General features: G+C 38.4%; 2 protein-coding genes and 2 long non-coding RNA genes across 5 annotated transcripts in view; 1 reads left to right on the top strand and 3 right to left on the bottom strand.

The window, feature by feature from the left end:
• Positions 1 to 3,385: 3,385 nt before the first annotated feature.
• Positions 3,386 to 4,543, bottom strand: LOC110677080. Its single transcript, XM_021847762.1, has 2 exons — positions 4,199 to 4,543; positions 3,386 to 3,952 (listed from the first exon to the last, which is right to left on the bottom strand). Exons 1-2 carry the CDS (start codon positions 4,379 to 4,381, stop codon positions 3,548 to 3,550), a joined length of 588 nt encoding a protein of 195 aa, XP_021703454.1. The 5' UTR covers positions 4,382 to 4,543; the 3' UTR covers positions 3,386 to 3,547.
• A 104-nt stretch (positions 4,544 to 4,647) lies between these two features.
• Positions 4,648 to 19,620, top strand: part of LOC110677048 (bromodomain-containing protein 4-like) — a 35,402-nt gene continuing 20,429 nt past the window's right edge. For both annotated transcript variants that reach the window (XM_021847596.1, XM_021847669.1), the window contains exons 1-2: positions 4,648 to 4,807; positions 4,870 to 5,373. In XM_021847596.1, coding sequence (XP_021703288.1) covers positions 5,080 to 5,373 — 294 coding nt within the window. In that variant the 5' untranslated portion in view covers positions 4,648 to 4,807; positions 4,870 to 5,079. The remainder of the gene's footprint in view (positions 4,808 to 4,869; positions 5,374 to 19,620) is intronic.
• Positions 10,521 to 10,975, bottom strand: LOC110677114. Its single transcript, XR_002500962.1, has 2 exons — positions 10,872 to 10,975; positions 10,521 to 10,811 (listed from the first exon to the last, which is right to left on the bottom strand). It is a non-coding gene; the product is annotated as an uncharacterized LOC110677114 (long non-coding RNA).
• LOC110677125 lies at positions 12,254 to 13,797 on the bottom strand. Its single transcript, XR_002500978.1, has 3 exons — positions 12,667 to 13,797; positions 12,532 to 12,607; positions 12,254 to 12,459 (listed from the first exon to the last, which is right to left on the bottom strand). It is a non-coding gene; the product is annotated as an uncharacterized LOC110677125 (long non-coding RNA).

Below are 19,620 nucleotides of genomic sequence, written 5' to 3' on the forward strand. Positions count from 1 at the left end.
GAATTCTCATCTAAATAAGATCATAACTAAGGGTACAAATGCCCTGTGGGTCTGCAATAAAGCCTTGGGGAAAACCTGGGGCCTACGCCCAAACATGGTACATTGGATTTATTCAGCAATAGTGCGACCTAAAATTACTTACGCTTCACTGGTGTGGTGGCCTAAAACAAATGAGGTAACCACTCAAAAGAAGTTAGCTAAGTTACAAAGGCTTGCGTGTATATCTATGACTGGGGCAATGAAAAGCACACCATCAGTTGCTTTGGATGCCCTTTTCAAGGTAGTATTGCATCAATTTGTTAAACTGCAAGCTGCAAAAAATGCCTTGCAATTTATCCGTTACAATAAAATACTAGATGGTGATCTGATGGGACACTTGAAGATCATCAAGGAATTCAACTTGAACTCTTTTTTTTTTATGTTGCTAGCCGTACAGTGAATACTGTCCTAAGCTCTAAACTAGACTTTAGATAGGAAAGAAGACGTAATCCTTCTGAAGCAGGTCACCAGACGTACACGGAAACATGGCTTCCAAGAAGACACTGTTGCGATCTGTCTCAGAAGGTTACAGTAGAAGGTGGGAAACGTTCTTTTCACACTATCACTTCACTTGATAACTATTAGATTACTTCATAGCACTATTCACTGGTATTGATATCACCATCTTAATTATCAACAGAATTTCTACTAACATCACCATTAGCTGTACCAATTTTGTTATTAACATCACATTTATAACCCAGCCACAACACAATACTACTGCTTCATCAAGTTTAAAGTATAGAACGTCTCATTCAAAATAATCACTGTAATAAATAAACCGCATCAACACTCAATATCACAATCTTCATTAAAATAAAAGTAGGATTCTTGTTGCTTATATCACTAATATTCACAATATCACAAACTATCATCACTAGTAATCACAATCTTAGTAGCTTACTACCATTAACCACACAAAATTATTCGACACAATAACGTCATCTCACTATATTATCACATTATCACTATTTTCTTAGTAACATGATCAAAACCAGCAACGGAATTATTCATATATCTTCTTGAGGTGATCTCGCCGAAGGCTGAAGGCCGTATAATAATAAGAACCATGTCCTGCAACAATGAAGCGCATTGCACAAGAACAGTGTTGGGGGTGTTAGTGATTAGTTCGTACTCACTTATATCCTAGTATTTTTCTCATGAGTTACTATTCCTATTCACGGTTACGGGTACCTATAAATAGAGATAGCGATTAGTCACAAGTTTTTTTAATCTGACGGCATTCTTATAATATATTCAATGTTATAATGAAAAACCTAATCCTGAATTTACGCTAGTTGACGAGGAGAGAATGATTTAATTAGTAAATTAGTAAATAGTGATATTATTAGTATAAGAAACGGGTTTAATAAGGCTCTGTTGTATCCTTGTACGGCCATGCGTGTTCCTGTTCAGCACGATTTCTTCAATGTTAGGAAGTTTTGATGCACATTAAAATAGATAAAATAATGCTCCGGATAAGTGTCTGGAAGTATAAATAAAAAACGTATAGAAAAAACAAACAAGGGCCGCTTCATCATAGACCACGTAAAGTATCGGTTCACGGTGATGCTAATCAATAGTGTTCATTAGAAAACACTTTTGATTATTATCACCATTGGCACCACTAGTGTGCATCTTTCTCTTCAGAGTAAAGATACATTTAAGCCCCGAGACCTGACAGCAATCAAGCTGATCACAAGGTTGTGCCTTTGCCCAGGGATCAAGGAATTCAACTTGAACTCAGATATAAAAACAGTAGAAGACTGGATGATAACGAAGACAAACTATGATGTGCCCTTCAAAGTGGTTAAACCAAACCGCAATACGTGGGAATCTGGTGGGCCAAGTTTACGTCCAGGGTCTGTTGTATTTTACACCGATGGGTCAAAGATGGGCGAAAATACCGGGGCTGGAGTTTTTGGTCCCGGTATTAGTAAGTCTATAGCTATGGGATGCAGCCCCACTGTATTTCAGGCTGAAATTCAAGCAATTTTAGAATGCACAAATGTTTGTCTCAAAAGGAATTACAGGTTTGCTAAGATCTGTATTTTCTCGGACAGTCAAGCAGCATTAAATGCGCTAAAGGCATTTACATGTCAATCGAAGTTAGTGTGGGAATGTATTCTCTTTTTGAAGCAATTGGCCAGTAGGAACGAAGTAACGTTGTACTGGGTTCCCGGCCATTGTGGTATTGAAGGGAATGAAATTGCCGACAATCTAGCAAGACAGGGTGCAGCTTCGAGCTTCGTCGGCCCTGAACCTTTTTGTGGAGTTCCTGAGAGTACTCTTAGGATGAAACTAAGAACTTGGAAAATGTCCATGGTAGAAACTAATTTGAATGCCACGGATACAGCCAAGCAAGCGAAAAGATTTATTAGACCCAGTCTGTCAAAAGCCCGGGCCATATTAAATCTTAATAAAAAGAATACCAGGGTAATAACCGGTCTGATGACTGGTCACTGCCCGAGCAGATATTACCTTTACAAGATTGGAAAAATCCAATTCTCAGAATGTCGATTTTGTTTGAACGAAAACGAAACCGCTGAACACTTGCTTTGCAGCTGTGGAGCATTGTTCAATCAAAGGTTGTCAATATTTGGAAAAGGGTTATTGGAGCCCTCCGAAGTTTGGCAATGCAATCCAAACAGGGTAATAAACTTTATAAAACGAGTTGAGCCTCGTTGGGATAACGTGCTCCATCAACCATTGTCCACCACATCTCAATTGTAAGAGGATATTTGATGAACACAAAATTAAATATGGGTCGTACCACAATATTCCTAATTATTGGACGCAGTGGGTAAAAGGCTCTACAGACAAGGAAAAAAAAAATTCCAATTGGGTCCTAAAATTTTTAATGAAATAATGTTTTTATTTAATAACACGAAAAAGCATGTTACTGTAGCTACTTTAGCAATTTTTCCCGCTCAAATAACGGCTATATCATGTTTAAACTTAATTTAAAAATTTGGTCCATGAATGAACCTTGACACTTTTGATCATGTTTGACGTTCGCTTAGTCGACAAAAACACCACAGGGGTTTTAGTTCGACCACTGGGGTTGTTCCTATCTGACATTTCGTAAGGGACACGGAAAACAAAATACACCCAAAATTTGAGTTTAAGCCAAAGGATGTGACAAAATCTAAAAAAATGTTTTTTGGGCTTAAACCAACGGAAAACATTAGAAAATTGAGTAAACATGTGTTTTTGGCCTAAACTTAAGCGTTTGGCACTAAAATTGGGACAGGGCTTTAGGACCCTATTAAAAGTGCTTCTATCCAAATGTCGAACCAAGAAGGATACCGTTCTTTCCCATCTACCTTCCGAAAAAACATCTCCAGGCATTTCAAATGCTCGAATATAATTCTACTAAAAATCACATAAAAACTATAATGACTCAACGCGAATCCATTCCCTCGGCAAATCGAGAGAAAGTTAACTAAAATTACGCAAAAAATAAACTTACCGAATTATTAAATACAGAAAAGCGAAAAGACCACTCTCACTTGTAATACCCACGATGGTGCTGCATCTGCCGTTGCTGCCGGAGCTCCTTTCGCGTTTCCCGGATCAGCTGTTTGGTGGTATTTTCGTCGGCGTCGTCCCATCCGGCCCGCGTCCCATCGTCGTTCCAATCGGTCAGTCCATCCTCCACCGGAATGTCGATCTGGGCCGTTAGGCGTGAAAATTGCGACCCACTTCCGTCGAGCGGTCGGTCCTCTGCGATGAACAGTTTCGGCTGACTGAATGTCTTCGGTGCCATGTCTTCGAAGAAATCGATTTGCTCCTCCGGGGGCGGTTCCTTAGGCGGAGGCGGAGCAGCCAGCTGCTCCCGGTAACGCTCGATGTGCTCCTCCACTGTCGAGGGGGAATCGTCCCACGAGTTCCAGTCTTTTTCCACGACATTCTACAAAGGAAAGGCGATTAATTCAAGATCCTACTTTTGGGACTAGTAGCGACTCTGATATTTCCAGGTTTAGCCTCTATAATTTTACACCATGTTTTATTCACAAGGAGAAAAGGGTAAAGAGTGACTTTAGAGAATATTTAGGTGAAAATAAGAGACTATAAAGACCTTCCAATAAAAATGGAGACTGCAGCGACTTGTAATAAATTAAAGAGCCCTGCTACCAGCCCTGCACATCCGACCTACCTTAAATCTAGTTCCGGAATCGCGCACCACGTCCACGGAACTAAGCGCGGCATCGCCAGCCCCGGCCCCATCGCTGGTCGAACCTTTCCTGCGGCGGGAACAGCAGCAGAGGATGCGCTTCAGAAGGGCAGCTACGGTGACCAGCAGGTGCCGTAACCGGGTCATTACCAGATTGGTGATCATCACTACCTGCTGCCCGAAACTGATGTTCGTCCGAACAAATCAAACCAAAACGGAACTGCTACCTGCCGGAAGAATACGCATCGAAACACGTAATGGACAGTCAAGAGGATTCAGAAAGGAAAAAAGCAGGACTGAGCAACACCGGATAATCAAAAACAATCCGGAATGACGGATGCCTATTTTTACGCCGCAGCGGTATGTGCCGCACTTATCGTTTATCAGTCATTATATTAGTGTTAGTGATATCGATTATACTGTCAGTTTCAGATTCGACAGGCGTCGCGTTTCCAAAACAAAACACAAATTTCTCGTTCAGAAGTCCCGCAGAAATTTCAGTCAAAAGAGCAGACGACGCTAATTCAGAAAGATAAGCAAACGCGCGGGGCCTTTTGCGAATGATTTCTACAGTGATGATTTCTTTGAGCTGTAAGTATTTCACGAAAATATCTAAAATTTGTCATGATCCTCCATTGTTTAACTGTCGGCAGGCTCCACGAAAATTTCCCCGCATAGCTGGAACTTTCGGCGCAAGAGGAACGAAATGGACGCGACGAAGGAAAGTGCGGGATGTGTGGATTATCTTCAAAGTGTAACGATTATTGCAACAGAACCGCAGGAACTTGGAAGTAGCGGTTCCGAAATAACTGGTAGAGACGGAAGTGGCGGAAGATCCGACTCCAGTGGAGATAACGGACGAAATGTGTGCAACGACCGTGGCTCCCGAACCATCCGCCCTGGAAGCTTCTGTAGTAGCCGATGAGGACGACGACGATGTTCGGATTACGTCCGTGGAAACGATTCCGATTGCGTTCGATCTGAGTGAAGATAACAACGATCCGTTCATCAAGATGGCCAACGATTGGTACTGTTGTAAAGTGTGTTCCCGCCTCTACCAGGCGTTTCCCCAACTGGTGGAGCACCTTCGCGATGTAAACCCGGACAAGGCGGAGATATTGCGCCAACGATCGAAAGAGTCCTACTTCCGGGCCAAGGAAAGTTACCTGTGATTGGCGTGGTACGCAATTTTAAAATAACAAATCTAATTAAGGTACCGTGGGGCAAGTGGGTAATGGATTTCGTTGGGATTCTTCAAATTCTAGAGGCTTTTAATTAAAACAAATGAGGTCGTGTATATTTTTTAGCTTGACTCCCACCAAATATAATCAGTATGCTGAAATTGATTTCTATGTACCGTAAGGACGCCATTCACCGCTCATTTAACAGCATTTCAACACGTTAAATTCTGTCAAAAAACGGGTTTTCGGTATTTTTCGCAACTTTTTGCGCTAGACGCAAGATAAAACATTTGTTTCTGTAGGAAAAAAGTTGAAATAAGAATAACGTACAATGGTACCGAATAACATGCATGCTAATGATACATGTGTAGGGCGCCATTCACCGCTCATCCTAATTATGAAGCTCTGTATACACCACTACTTGGAATTAATTTACTTTCATTAGCTGGTTGTTATCTTTGTACTATAGTACGACAACATATTAAACTGTGACAGCTAAAAAGCATTTTTCGATCTGCCATACAAATATCATTGTTCAACTCATGTTTACTGCCTTAAACAGCCTAAAATTATTTTTTTACAAGTTGTATACAATATAAAATCATATGAATTTCGTTCTGATACAATCCATTTTGGTATCCTGATACATTCTAAAGACTTTTATTGCGAAAATTTGTTCAAATTTTTCAAAATAATTCAATGAGCGGTGAATGGAGCATGAGCGGTGAATGGCGTCCTTACGGTAAAATTGAAGAAAAAAGTACAGAAAAAGTTTTTGAAAAACGTTACCTTAAGGTGAAGATGAATCGAAGCCAAACCTCAAATGTTCAAGAACACGGATCTGGAGAACCGAACACCCGTTTGAGCTGAAAATTTAATCGATTGGTCACCACCAGCGAGTGACCAATCGATTAAGTTTTCAGCTTAAACAGAGAGGCATTATTCAATGATATCCATTACATATAGAGTTTTCCAAGAATTCCTCTATAAATTTTATATATGATTCCTCATAAGGCTCCTCCAGCAATTTAATCAAAATATTTTTGCTGCGGTTAAAACATTTCTTTAATATTTTTTTCTTGTTGTTGTCTTGTAGGATATTATTTGGAGATTCTATTTTTTATTAATATTTTTAGGAAGAATTTCATCAAAATCCAAGGGGAAGGTCACTCTACGCACTTTATTCGGCCTTCAAAGAACCTCTATAGGGGAACGTGGTGCAAGATGAGCACCCCTTGTTTGTGTCGTTCTTATCGACGTTTATCAAAAAATTTTTGGGGTCCTGATGAATATCATTAAAATGATTTGACGACCATAAATTTCAACAAAAAATTCAACAACGGTACGTAAATATTGTCAAAAATACATAGTAGCCCAAAAATTTACCCATTTCATATAATATTTGGTCATTTAAAAGTGACATTTTTGTTGCGTAAACAAATTCATTCATATGTTTTTTTGCCGTAAAGTTATAGAGCAATCTTCTGTAGATAATCTGGAGCAAAAGTTTTATCAAATTACAAAAGTGTTTCAATTGTTTTGATTATATTAAAAAGTAAATTTATAGAACCACATTTAGCTGTGGCCTTGACTTACGGTATCCGCTTTTCAGAAATTAAAGATAATATCTTCGGATCTTACAAGTATTGAAAAATAATGGGACCCTAACGAAAGGCGGAAACACGAAAGACGGAATCACAAAAGGCGGAAACTCAAAAGGCAGACTAACTTAGACGTGTAACAAAAGGCGGAAAATAACATAAGGCATAATCTAAAAAGGCGGAATTGTTCAAAAACGATTTTTTAATGCTTACTTAAGCTTCCAAACGATAATTAGACTTAGCTGTTTAGGTTCCTATTCATATCGACGTTTTTAAAATCTCTAAGTGGACTTAGAATTACTTTTGAAAAAGTGTTTTATTTTTGGTTTTTCAATTTATATGTAGGTATTAGCCACTATAACCAAGAAATATCTTCCCACACCAGGTCGATGTTAGGTGAAATATCCGTCGCCTGTTTCTATTTCTTTTATTTATTGTCGACTGTTTCAGCCTTAGGTTTGCGCTAAATTTTCGAGAAATCTAGCCAATTTTATTGCTTTTTCTTCTTGGCACTACGCCCCCACTGACACACAGTCTGCTTCTCAGCTTGAGTTAAATGAGCACTTCCGCCGTTATTACCTCAGAGCTTTCTTTGTCAAAGTTGTCATTTTCGCATTCTTATATAGTGTAATTCTACGTCACTAGCCCGAAAGACACTTGCTCGAAAATAACATTTGCCCGAATGATGGACATAGTCTATTCTTTGGAAAGAAATATCTAATACATTATCAGTGATTTTTCCTTCTTTTAATCATCGGCTATTCTTTCTGAACTTATCACCTTGAATATGTTTGGCGCCACGAGCAACTAAAGAGCCAGTTGAAATTGATTCTTCTTTGAAATATATACCGTTTCGATTCATATTACGGACAGCTTTTAATGCCGGACACTCTTCTTTATATGGGAAACATTTCACACGAAATGTTTAAATTTTTGTCGTTTTAAAGTTCGTACTTTTGTAGCTTTTTTCATCGATATCTATGAAAATTAACATTGCTCAACTGCATCACACGTTTGTTTAGTAGTTTAGCGATTTCAATTGATGATTTGATTTATCGTTTTACGGTTTTCATGAGCTGTCCGGAATTTGAATCAAAGCTTCCGGAATTCAAGGCAAAAGTAAGGAAGCGTCCGGAATAAGAAGCATGAAAAGTCTACACATTTGTATTTCTTTAAAATTATTAACGTATCGAAATCGAAATCTTCGCTCACAATTCGAAAGCTAAGTGTTGTCAAGGCTCGATAATGCGGAAAAATCTTACAAACTGGTTTATTTTATATACTTTTTGATCAGTTTTACTCTACTGAGGCCTTAAGTGTCCGTAATATGAATCAAAACGGTACTGTTTTTTCACCTAATATTGCTGCTAGTGGTATTCAAGCTGCTCATATTCGCGTTAAGGTGAATATGAATCGAAGCCAAACCTCGAATTTTCAGGAGCACAAATCTGAAAAACCCAACATCCGTTTGAGCTGAAAACTTAATCGATTGGTCACTAGCTGGTGGTGACCAATCGATTAAGTTTTCAGCTCAAGCGGTTTTCGGTTCTCCAGATTTGTGCTCTTGAAAATTTGAGGCATGGCTTCGATTCATCTTCACCTCAATGTTATGGCACAGAAAAACAGACGTAACAGCTAGAACAATTACTCATTTGAAACTTTGTCTCGCAAATGTTCGCATTGGCTCATGGAAACATCGAGTCATGGAACAGAAATGCTTTGGAGAGCTGCACAGAATACAAAACTATTAAGTCATACTCATTACTCTACTTTACTTGCGAAACTCAAATTAGATTTGTGAACATGTGACATCATTCCTAACGTAGCATTACCATCCGGACAACTAGATCATTTTTTTTTTATAAATTTGTTTAGTATGATATTATGAGTTGTTATAGAGTCATGGAACATCGACTCATGGAGGTTTCACTGTAAAAGCAAATCACAGAATCACATAAGGCTAATTTAAACGATTATTATTTTTCTTGCTTCCAAGAAAAATAATAATCGTTTGATTGCTTTGGTGACTGCGAAGCCGAAAAATTCCCCAGTGATCTTGAACCTCAGTCGATAGCATTCCGTGATGGCTAATTTGACAAGTATTGAAAAATAATAGTTTTCTTTAGTAAATTTTATCTTTTTATGGGGGTGCCCATCTTGCCCGGAGTATTTTTGACCGATCATAAAAAAGCTATTTTTCAACGTGTTATTTGGAAAACTATTTATAACTTTTTGAAACTTTTAATGGTTGGAAATAGGCGAAATACATAAAATACCCTAATGAATGTAAAAACTTCTGAACCAACAAATTTCTAATGGAGGAGGAAATGGACATTTCCCAGTAATTGAGTTCGGGCCGTTAATGTCCCCCTTACATGACATGTCCCCCTTACAAACGTATGTTTTAGTGAACTTTAGAATAGATATGAACACTTTTTGCCCAAACGGTTCGTCATTTAACTGCTCAAGTAAGGAATGGCATTGACTCATATATTTTTTTAATTTCCTCAGATTTTCTATCACCTGGTTCGATTGGTGCTACTTGCAACCTGAAATAAAAATATAGTTTAAAAATGTAAAATCACAGGCATTAATGAAGGAATTTTGAATTTTTGAAGATGTTCTAAACGGGAATGCTGAAGGAATTCCTAGGGAAATCAATGGGATGATTTTTTGATGGATGATTCCTGATGTGATCCCGCATAATTGGGTTGTTTAGTGATAACAAATTCACGGTTTTTTGTAGCTTGATAAAAAGAGCACGTTTTTTGAAGTGTAACACGATTTTACTGCGCTTTAATATCTTAATTTTTATATAGTAAATGATTAAAAAAAAATTCCCGAGGGGTGATTCAAACGCGATTTTCATACTAAGTTCAAATGGATTTTAAAGATAGTTTCAGGGCGCGGAAAATTATGAAACTTTGGATTCTGGCTCAGTTTTTAACATAGAATCAGAATATTTAAAAAACAGGATATCCCTAAACAAGCCAATTATGAATCGTATTTCGACTGTTTCCGTTATTATCCATAACCACATATATTATCCATAGAAAAATTTCTGATTGAATAATTGAAGGCATATAAAACGAAATTCATGGAAGAATTACTTGGCAAATTCGTGACAAATCTCAAAACAAATTCCTGAAGAGATCTGCGGAGTAATATGTGAAAGAAATCTACACGCTATAGCGTGTAGTTATAAGATCAGTCTACCCAAATATGGGTAAAGTTTACCCATAATCGTCAAAAAGTGCACACACTCATTTTATTAGTAAAGTGGGTTTTACCCATAAAAAAGCAAACTCTTTAAACCCATAAATGGGTATTTGATTTTGAGCGAAATTATGGCAAAAATACCCAAATATGAGTCCTTCATTTCTCTTTTATTTGCTGATTTCCGATAATAAAGATATTGAACAAACTAGTTACAATATTATAAATATATGCTGTACTTATTTTATTTAAAATTATTAGGACAGTTAAACATACAGACATTGACATACGTTTGCTCTTTAGTTGGGTTTTATCCCAATCAGGGAACATCCAACTATCGCCTCATTCCATCTAGCGGGCCCCAAGGAACGTATCCTCACCGTATCCGTAGAGTGACAATAGAAATATTAGTAGTAGAACGCTAATGGCGTTGTTGTCATAAAACTGATTTTAATTATTATTACCTTTAATTATGATTCATCCAGGAACATAATTTTAACCACAGATTGGAATTTTCAGGTTGAAGACTTTCGATGCCGAAAAAGTTAAGTACGCCAAAGTTTGCTGGTGAAATGTTGGATTCATCAAATAACACCGCTGAAACAGATAATATTTCAAGTGTTAGTATGTTTTTGTTGAAACAATATAAATAAATACCTTGATATTATCAATTTTAGTTGTTTTTTGCTGTTACTCTTCTATAATTGTTGATGTTTTATTTTTGGGTAAAACGACTTTACTTATATTATGGGTGAATTTACCAATTTTTATTGGTAGATTTTACCCATATTATGAGTGTTATAAGAAAAACTCATAAATGGGTGAATCAACTACCTATTTATGGGTAAACTGATCTTAGCGTGTATAGCAAATCGAGCTGTTGTACTTGTCGTAATGTCATGAGAAATTCCAAAAAGGACCTTACTTAGAAAAATGTCTGTTCAACTTAGGAATCAAACTCTCATCTCGTGCTTCCTCCTCGATCATACTACCAGCCCTGATTTACCTAAAGAAAAAATACAAAACGCTCTCCAGAAATTCTGATTGAACTAATCTACGATGACGTCACGCTGCAACTTCCAGCGGGAAGAAAACCTTTGCTGCGGGCCATGTTAACAGAAAATGTATGATTTCGCTGCACATTCATCCACTTCATGTTCAATCGGTGAACATTCCTTCACTGGATGTTGGTCCGGATTTATGTAAACACGGCCCTCTAAGTGCGGAAAAGAAAAAGAAAATCGACAATAAAAGAAGACCGTGGATAAGTCCATCCTAAAGAGTCTAAATTATAATTATAAATAATGCTTATAGTTTCTTTAGTCCATCCCATTTTAAGGTGAAACATCTCGGAATCCAAAGATGGCCGTCACAATGGCCGACTTGTGCCCCTACTCACGTTTTCAAAGGCACAAAACTGGAGAAATAATTGGCAAACATGTCTGATCTTCTTATTTTAAGCTTTCTGCTAGTGCACAAAGCCAAAATAAAAAGTTAACTGCTGATGGATGCTTTCTTCGCGAGATTTGTGCCTTTGAAGTTTCAGTGCAATCTTAGAAGTTGATTCCAAACTGTTTCACCTTAAGAGAAAGCTCGATTACTTTTTCAAATCGACGTAAGTAACTTTCATACTGTTTTGAGAAAGTAAATTAAAAAGAATCACAACCTTTCTTCTCAAACTGTTTTAAAATGAATCCCCTGTTTAACATTTTTTACCGTGTATATCGCTTAAATTTTGCATGCACTGAGAACAGCATTGCGGTAAAAAATACCATGTTGGTGGTTTAAATTAAATGCGCTGCACCACTTGATTTGTGCAGACTACGTTACTCATTCATCTCAAACGGAAAGTGTGGTCTTTTTTACCATGTCGACGATATTTGAGCCATCAGTCAAAATTACCATGCTGCATGGTAATCTTGACAACAATTCATAGTCATTTATTTTACCATGCGATGCGTTTAAAAGGACAGCTATCGTACAGTAAATTTGAGTATTCTTTATATTTATTCCAACCCATCAAAAAAACTACTATCCAATTCCATCAATCGTAATTATTTATTGAAGAATAAATTCTCTGATAATGTATTGTGTTTTCTAGTCCATTAAAAACAGGATTTTTGGATTTCAAAAACGGCGATCGTAGTGGAGTCATGCAGAGGACTTTATGTCCGTATTTGCCTTCATTGATCTCTGATGGAACATGGCGGCACATGCAGAATCTGCTCACCATCGCTCAAATTTTCTATAAAACATGTGCATGGTTAACATCGCATTTAATAAAACGTAATAAAACGATCAATAATGGAATACTCACCAATAAAAGTAGAATGAAGTAGTCTTAAATTATATTTTGGATCACTTATTTGGGTCTGGAAATTGCACGATGCAATCTGCAAAATGAAAATAAATTGCTGAGCGAATTGTTGTATATTTTGTGAATATTTCTTACCAATTCTGGAAATTCTGGATTAATAGCAGCATGGGTAGAATAGTTACTATAAAAACATTGCTTAATATTACGTCCAAAACACAAAACAAAAGTCTTTTATATTCGCGCTGATGTTAATCCTTTACAAGTTGACGGAGAAAAACATCCAAGTTGGTGGGGTCATTATTACTACGTTTTGTTGTTAAAATTACCATGCACATAGTAAAAATGACAACATTGTTCATTAAAAATTACCGATCTTGTATTTATCTTCAATGCAGGGCAACAGTGCTCTTGACTTCTCATGATAGTAAAATTTATCGATTGATGGCATAGTAATTTTAACAATATTGCAGTATTTGTAAAGACAAACACGTTAAATTTTAACATAATCCTGAATAGTAATTTTAAGAACTATGCAGCGGTTGTATTTACTCCAACATTAGTTTCAGTGTGCAATCAGCTCGCGTTAAAATAGACTTCGGGTTTGACTTCCGTTCGGTGTGGATCGACAACGCTTGTGATTTTTGACGCGTGTGTTTTCTCGGGACCAGTGAAAAAGTGAAAAGTATTTTTCCAACCGCATAAAAATCTGCGTTTTATCGCTGTTTGTGCTTCAAACCCGGTGAAATTCAGTAGTTGAGATTCTCCGGATCGTAAATATAGCAGGTGAAGTGTCGATTTCGTTCGATTTGGCAGAATTTTTCCAGTTTTCCCCAAAAGCCGACAACCCGTAATCATGAGTGAAAAGGAGCACCAACAAAATGGCGATCACCAGAACGGAGATGAGGTAAGTACCCGAGCGTTTTTTTTTAATTGCTGTGGCTGAAAATCGAGTTATTTAGCCAGTCAGGTAGTACAATTTTAACGGTTATTTCAGGTAGGAAGTGGTTTCGGATAAAATGTGAGAAAAATTAGTCTAAACCAGAGTAATGATAATGATGGCTTGGCTCATCAGCGGCTTTTTGCCGCCATGTTGAAATTTCTCCCCAAATGACGCGTCGCGAGGTGCGCTTTTCGTGTTGCATTTTCGGTTGCCACCACGACCGTTTTACGCACTCTCTTTTTACAGACAAAAATTTGGCTTCATTTGCCTGCGTCTTGTCTTTTTGCGGTGCATTTTGTTCCGATCACCTCAGAGTGCTTCGTGAAGCCCAAGCAGGACAGTTCGGTTTTGCGTCGTCCGATTGATTTAGCTCACGGTTTCGCGCGTGTTTTCGTCGCCGGAGATTTTTTTTTCTGTTTTGGAGCGTCTTGCTGGGTAAGCCTTCATGAAGCCCAAGTACACTGAGAAAACGGAACGTATGAGGTACATAAGAATTTCTTATGGAATAACGACATAAGAAGTATTTTGTTCTTCATTCGAGAATCTTATAACATTCCACAACAGACTTATGAAATTACACTCATTACATAGACAGATATAATTCCATAAGAAACTCTTTTTGGATATCAAACGCATTGCTCATTGACATTCATAAGACAATCTAATGGAGTACGGTTTTCTTAACAATTTCATACGAAAATCTTATGGATTACGTGGAGAGATGCTAATAACAAAATATTCACGATTGAGATTCATAAGCGCGTGTATGACAATGATTAGTAACACTTGTGAAAAACAGTCGACTTCCTATCAAAAACCACGTAAGAATTTCATACGAAATTCTTTTGGAATAAAGACATAAGAAGCATCTAATGAGACTCATAAGAAAAACTTGTGAACTTCCATCGATCATTGCGTTCATAATACAAATAGGTATAATATCATAAGATACTCTTATGAAGGATCATAGATATCAATTATGGAATTCTTTAGGACCATTATGTATTTAGAGAATCGCTCTTTGAATTTAGGAAAATAAAGATATTCATAAGATCTCTAATGATAACGACAAGAATTTCTTGTGAATATCGGACGTTTTGTGTTTCATAAGAATCTTATGAAAGAGAGAAAACCAGTCAAGAAATCAATTCACAAGCGTTCTCTTATGAAATTCGTACGCAATTTCTGGCTCAGTGTAGGACAGTTCGGTTTTGCGTCGTCCGATAGATTTGGCTCACGGTTTCGCGCATGTTTTCGTCGCCGGAGATTTTTTTTTCCTGTTTTGGAGCGTCTTGCTGGGTAGTGCTTCGTGAAGCCCAAGCAGGACAGTTTTTACATTCAGAAATGGAATAGTGAAAAGTGAAAAAGTGATTTGTTTAATTTGTGTCCTCAGTACTGTTGGTTTTTGGCTGCCCTAAGTTCACCGAACCATCCGGAAGTGACAGGCAGCACATAAATTTAGAGAATCAATCCGGTGAGTTTGTTCCAGTATGATACTTTTTCTTTTGTGAGCCTTCCGGATCGTTTTTGTCCGCGTCGTAGAACTTCTGATCGTTTCTTGAACGGAAAATGTTATTTTCGGAGTTTGATAATTATGTTCAGATTGCGCATTCTGTCCGGGCGGATGTTACGCAACTAACAATCGGTTGTGGATGCTTTTTAACCGTTCGATGACCCTGGAGGGATCGATTCTGCTTTTCGTATAATTTTGAGCAGAAAAACCGACTGTGTTATCCTAGGGTGTTTAGTTCGAACGCGCTTCCTTTCGTTTTTCGATTATCTGAAAATACAGTACCACCCAGTACAGTTTTTCAATGGGCACAGTACAGTTTTTCAATAGGCGTGTTTTTTTTACGTGTATCGTTGTTTTATACAATCCGATGACCCTGGAGGGATCGGTTTTGCTTTTTACTGGTTATTGAGCAAAAATATTACTGCACAATCGACAAGCATTTCGCGAAATACTATTTATACTATAAATAAGCTATTGTTTTCTCTTTTGATTGCCGGCATTCAAAAGATTAATTTGAAAACGCTTAAACAACAAATATTTATGGTCTATCGCCAGCTTTCTAGGCGAATCCTGACAATATACCTTCCCCAACCTCCAACTCCGTAGCACTTATGAGGGTGTCGCTGAGTCGGTGGCCTCTCATTAAGTAAGTGCTACATCAACATTTCCTTCCCCTATCCCAAGTTACGGTAAAGATGGGCGTGGCCGGGAATAGCGATATTCATGCTTTTAGTATTCTTGTTTATGATTTGAACAAGGTATACTCCCCTGCCTTGTTCTTGAAAGTAGTCAGGATGAGATTATTAAAAAGAAACATGAATGTTGCTAGTATCCAATCTACGAAGTATACCGTAACTACGCTAACGCTAACGCAATCAGCTCGCGTTAAAATAGTTCCTATCATTTCCCACAAAAAATGTATGACAAAATGATAAGCCGTTTCAATTAGTTACTTACGACGTTTTTGTGCCAGTGTAAAATCGACTCAAGTAGTGTTTTGTTTTGATTCGTGGTTAAGTCACTTTGTCTTCCATACAACGGAGCGGCGAAAGCTGGGTGCTGCGGACAAATTCGATATGCTTGTCAAACGGGAGCCTGATTGCCGGAGCCAAACATTTGAAATTGAGGTTATGTTTGTTTCATAATTATGTGTTTCAACAACATCGGCCACATTGTTCGATATGGATGAAATACATTGAGATACCCCTTGATTCCCGACGACTGTTTCGAGCAGTCTTAAATATAAATAGCCGGGATAATCCAATATTCAAGTGGATGTACAATATCCACTTCGAAAGTACTGTGCAAAAGGATAGGACAAGTATTAATGGCCAAGAAATACTTCAGCTATCCAAATTACTTGAGTTGTATCCAGTTGACAAGTAGAGCTGATTTCGTAACATTGGTAACGCCTGCCGTACAAATTGGTTGAAAATATTGCCGTTTGATTTTGCTGGGAACAGCTGATCCACAGACAAACAGACGTAACACTTAGAACAAATTTCTTCAAATTCATCACCCAGTTTACACCATCATCATCTGGTGAGCTTGTTGCACGAACAGGTGTTTCGTGCAACAAGACCGGCAGATGGCGGTAGTGTGAAACGTCAATCACGGAGAAAAACGATGCGCGCACCTCTGTTTGTGAGATTTGTAACATAACGAATTTGAAATGATCGTTAAATGAGTGGTCGATGAAAATTTCGTCAGTGTTACGTCTGTTTGTCTGCGGCTGATCTTTGTTTATATTTTCAACCAGCAATCTTTATGTAGTGTTGGTGACTATTGGGGCTACGAGACGTACTCATTTTAGAGTACATGTACTATTTTTTGACTTGAAATTGTGTGTACTATTCTTTTTTGCTAAATGGGCTAAAGAGCTACTTGGGCACTTCCATGGTTCACTTTGGCACTCAGCCAAATTATTTGAAACTCCCTATTACTGACGATTGCCGAATAAAACAAATAACCTGTTGAAAAAAAACAGCTCAACAACATTTTTGTTGAGTACGAGTTAAACAAATCACTCGTTAGCATGTTTCAACTGAATAAACTGCTTCTTCAGCTAACAATGTTTCTTGGGTGGTTAACCACTTTCCGATTATTAAAAAAAAAGCTGTAATCGAATTGATACGATATGTAATAATGTTTCCTCTTGGCACGTCCTCACTGGGATAGAGCCTGCTTCTCAGCTTAGTGTTCAATAAGCACTTCCACAGTTATTAACTGAGCGCTTCCTTTGCCTTCTTCTTCTTTCTGGCGTTACGTCTCTACTAGGACAGAGCCTGCTTCTCAGCGTAGTGTTCTTATGAGCACTTCCACAGTTATTAAACTGAGAGCTTACTATGCCAATGACCATTTTTTGCATGTGTATATCGTGTGGCAGGTACGAAGATACCCTATGCCCTGGGAAGTCGAGAAAATTTCCAACCCGAAAAGGTCCTCGACCGGTGGGATTCGAACCCACAACCCTCAGCTTGGTCTTGCTGAATAGCTGCGCGTTTACCGCTACGGCTATCTGGGCCCCATAGTTGCCATTTTTGCGTATATCGTGTGGCAGGTACGGTGCTACCAGGTCCGTCGCACTCGGGCTCAGATTGGGTACCACTTCTAGTACTGCATTTGGTCCCTCGGTAGTGTAAAAGGTACCCAAGTTTGACAGATCGCAGTACACTTTGAATGGCATTCTAGATTACCTTATGAGCCATAAAATTTCGGGCAACTGCAAGGGACATGGGGGTCTTTAATTTGTCTTTGGTGCTACTGTATGGGTTCATGCACAAATTATGTCACGCTTCAAGGGCGTCAAGGCAAGTACACTTGCCACATGTGACAAGCCTTACGAAATTTTTGGAGGACTCATACAACAATCGTGACAAAGGGGGGAGGGGTTAAATAAGTTTAAATTTAGAGTGACATATTTGTGTACCATCCCTATGCTCAGGGAAGTCAAGGAAAATTCCATTACGAAAAGATCCTAGACCGACCGGGAATCGAACCCAGACACCTTCAGCATTGCTTTGCTTTGTAGCCGCGGACTCTAACCACTCGGTTAAGGAAGGCCGAGTGAAATTAAATAGGATTCATTTTAATAAATACTTGAAATATTTTTTTTTTTTTCGAAACATGTGAGAGACAATATTGTTGTTGAACGCAAGCATCTTCCAGAGTTGACGAATAAAAAATGAAGTTAATTTTGGGAATCTTACAATCAAAAGTTGAGAATATTATCTACCTGAGAACCTCAACTGTGCAAAATGTAGTAAAAATGGTTGAGATTATGATTCAGTAACACAAGAAAATTAACCATCTAATATTATGGATCCGACAGAAATAAGGACAAACATTATTTTTAAATATTTGTTTTCTCAATCTCCAAGCGTCGCGACTAATATTTGAATAGTGCGCTGTGTTCATAAACATCGTAAGAATGCAGCGCCACACATGTCATTATGACAGTTATGAAGGGAACGAATCACACGTCGCGTGTCCCACACGCGCGTTCCGATTTGGTGGGCGCGCAACAATAGTTAATTCGATACATTTGATTTTGATTTTTAACTAATAAAACGTAACAGCTTATAAGGGTTCATTCATTTATTTCATAACGCTGAAAATCGCCAATTGTGACACCCACCCACCCCCTCGTAACGCTTTTGGTATGAATATTCTATCATTGAAATAATTCTTCAATTCTGTGGGAAAAATAACTACGCCCATTCTTGAAACTACCATGGAAATTCAGACCAATTTACTATGTTTACGGTACACCCCACCGCATTACTGGTAAATTTGACAGAAATAATTTACAACAATCTGATTCCGACTACAGACATGGTAAAATCAAGCGCATTTCTGGTCTGCTGAAAATTGCCGGTGCGAGCGCTTGAGTTAACCCCCTAAAATGGTAGTTTTTAGCGCACAATTTTTTTGCGTGTACACATACCACGTGTTCATTTTGCGGTCCTTAAACTCATGTGTGATAACAAATACAATGTAAGCATAAATAAGCATATATGACCGTACAATTCGTAGTTGCTACTCCGCGATTGACCAGAACAATCGAAGTTGCACAGGGAATTAATGAATGGAGCTTGGGATTAGCTTACCATTCTTCAATGTGCACAGATCGAGAGCTCAAATTTAAAAGTCAATAACGGCGCCGGCCACGTCCTTACGGTCATCGGGGAAGGGAAGGAATGTTAGTGTGACTACCGTTGTTACCAGAGACCGAGATCACCTCTGCATCTCCACGGTTGTCATAGAGAGGATATTGGGTTAGCGGGATAAGGTAAAGATCTGGGAGTCACCAATGTTTGGTGATGCGATCCATGATATAATCACGCCTAACCTGATTCGCGAAATAATTCGATAATCGCATTAAACGCCGAACAAGTGTTCGTCACTCGCCCACGCAAGAGCAAGCGACGCGATCAATAGATCAAACACTACTAGCGATCCGCGGTGCTTTTTCATTTCTCTGAGCGAACGACGCGCGACAAGTTTGATCCTGCCCCATCGCCCGCCCCCGCAGGAGCAAGCGTCAAGGTCGAAGGATCAAACACTACTAACGAACCGATCACTTTTCCACCGCTTCACTACCGACGCGCGACATGTTTGATCCTGCCCTCATCAC

This window comes from Aedes aegypti, chromosome 1, assembly GCF_002204515.2.
Source record: "Aedes aegypti strain LVP_AGWG chromosome 1, AaegL5.0 Primary Assembly, whole genome shotgun sequence".
NCBI classification, from domain to species: Eukaryota; Metazoa; Arthropoda; class Insecta; order Diptera; family Culicidae; genus Aedes; species Aedes aegypti.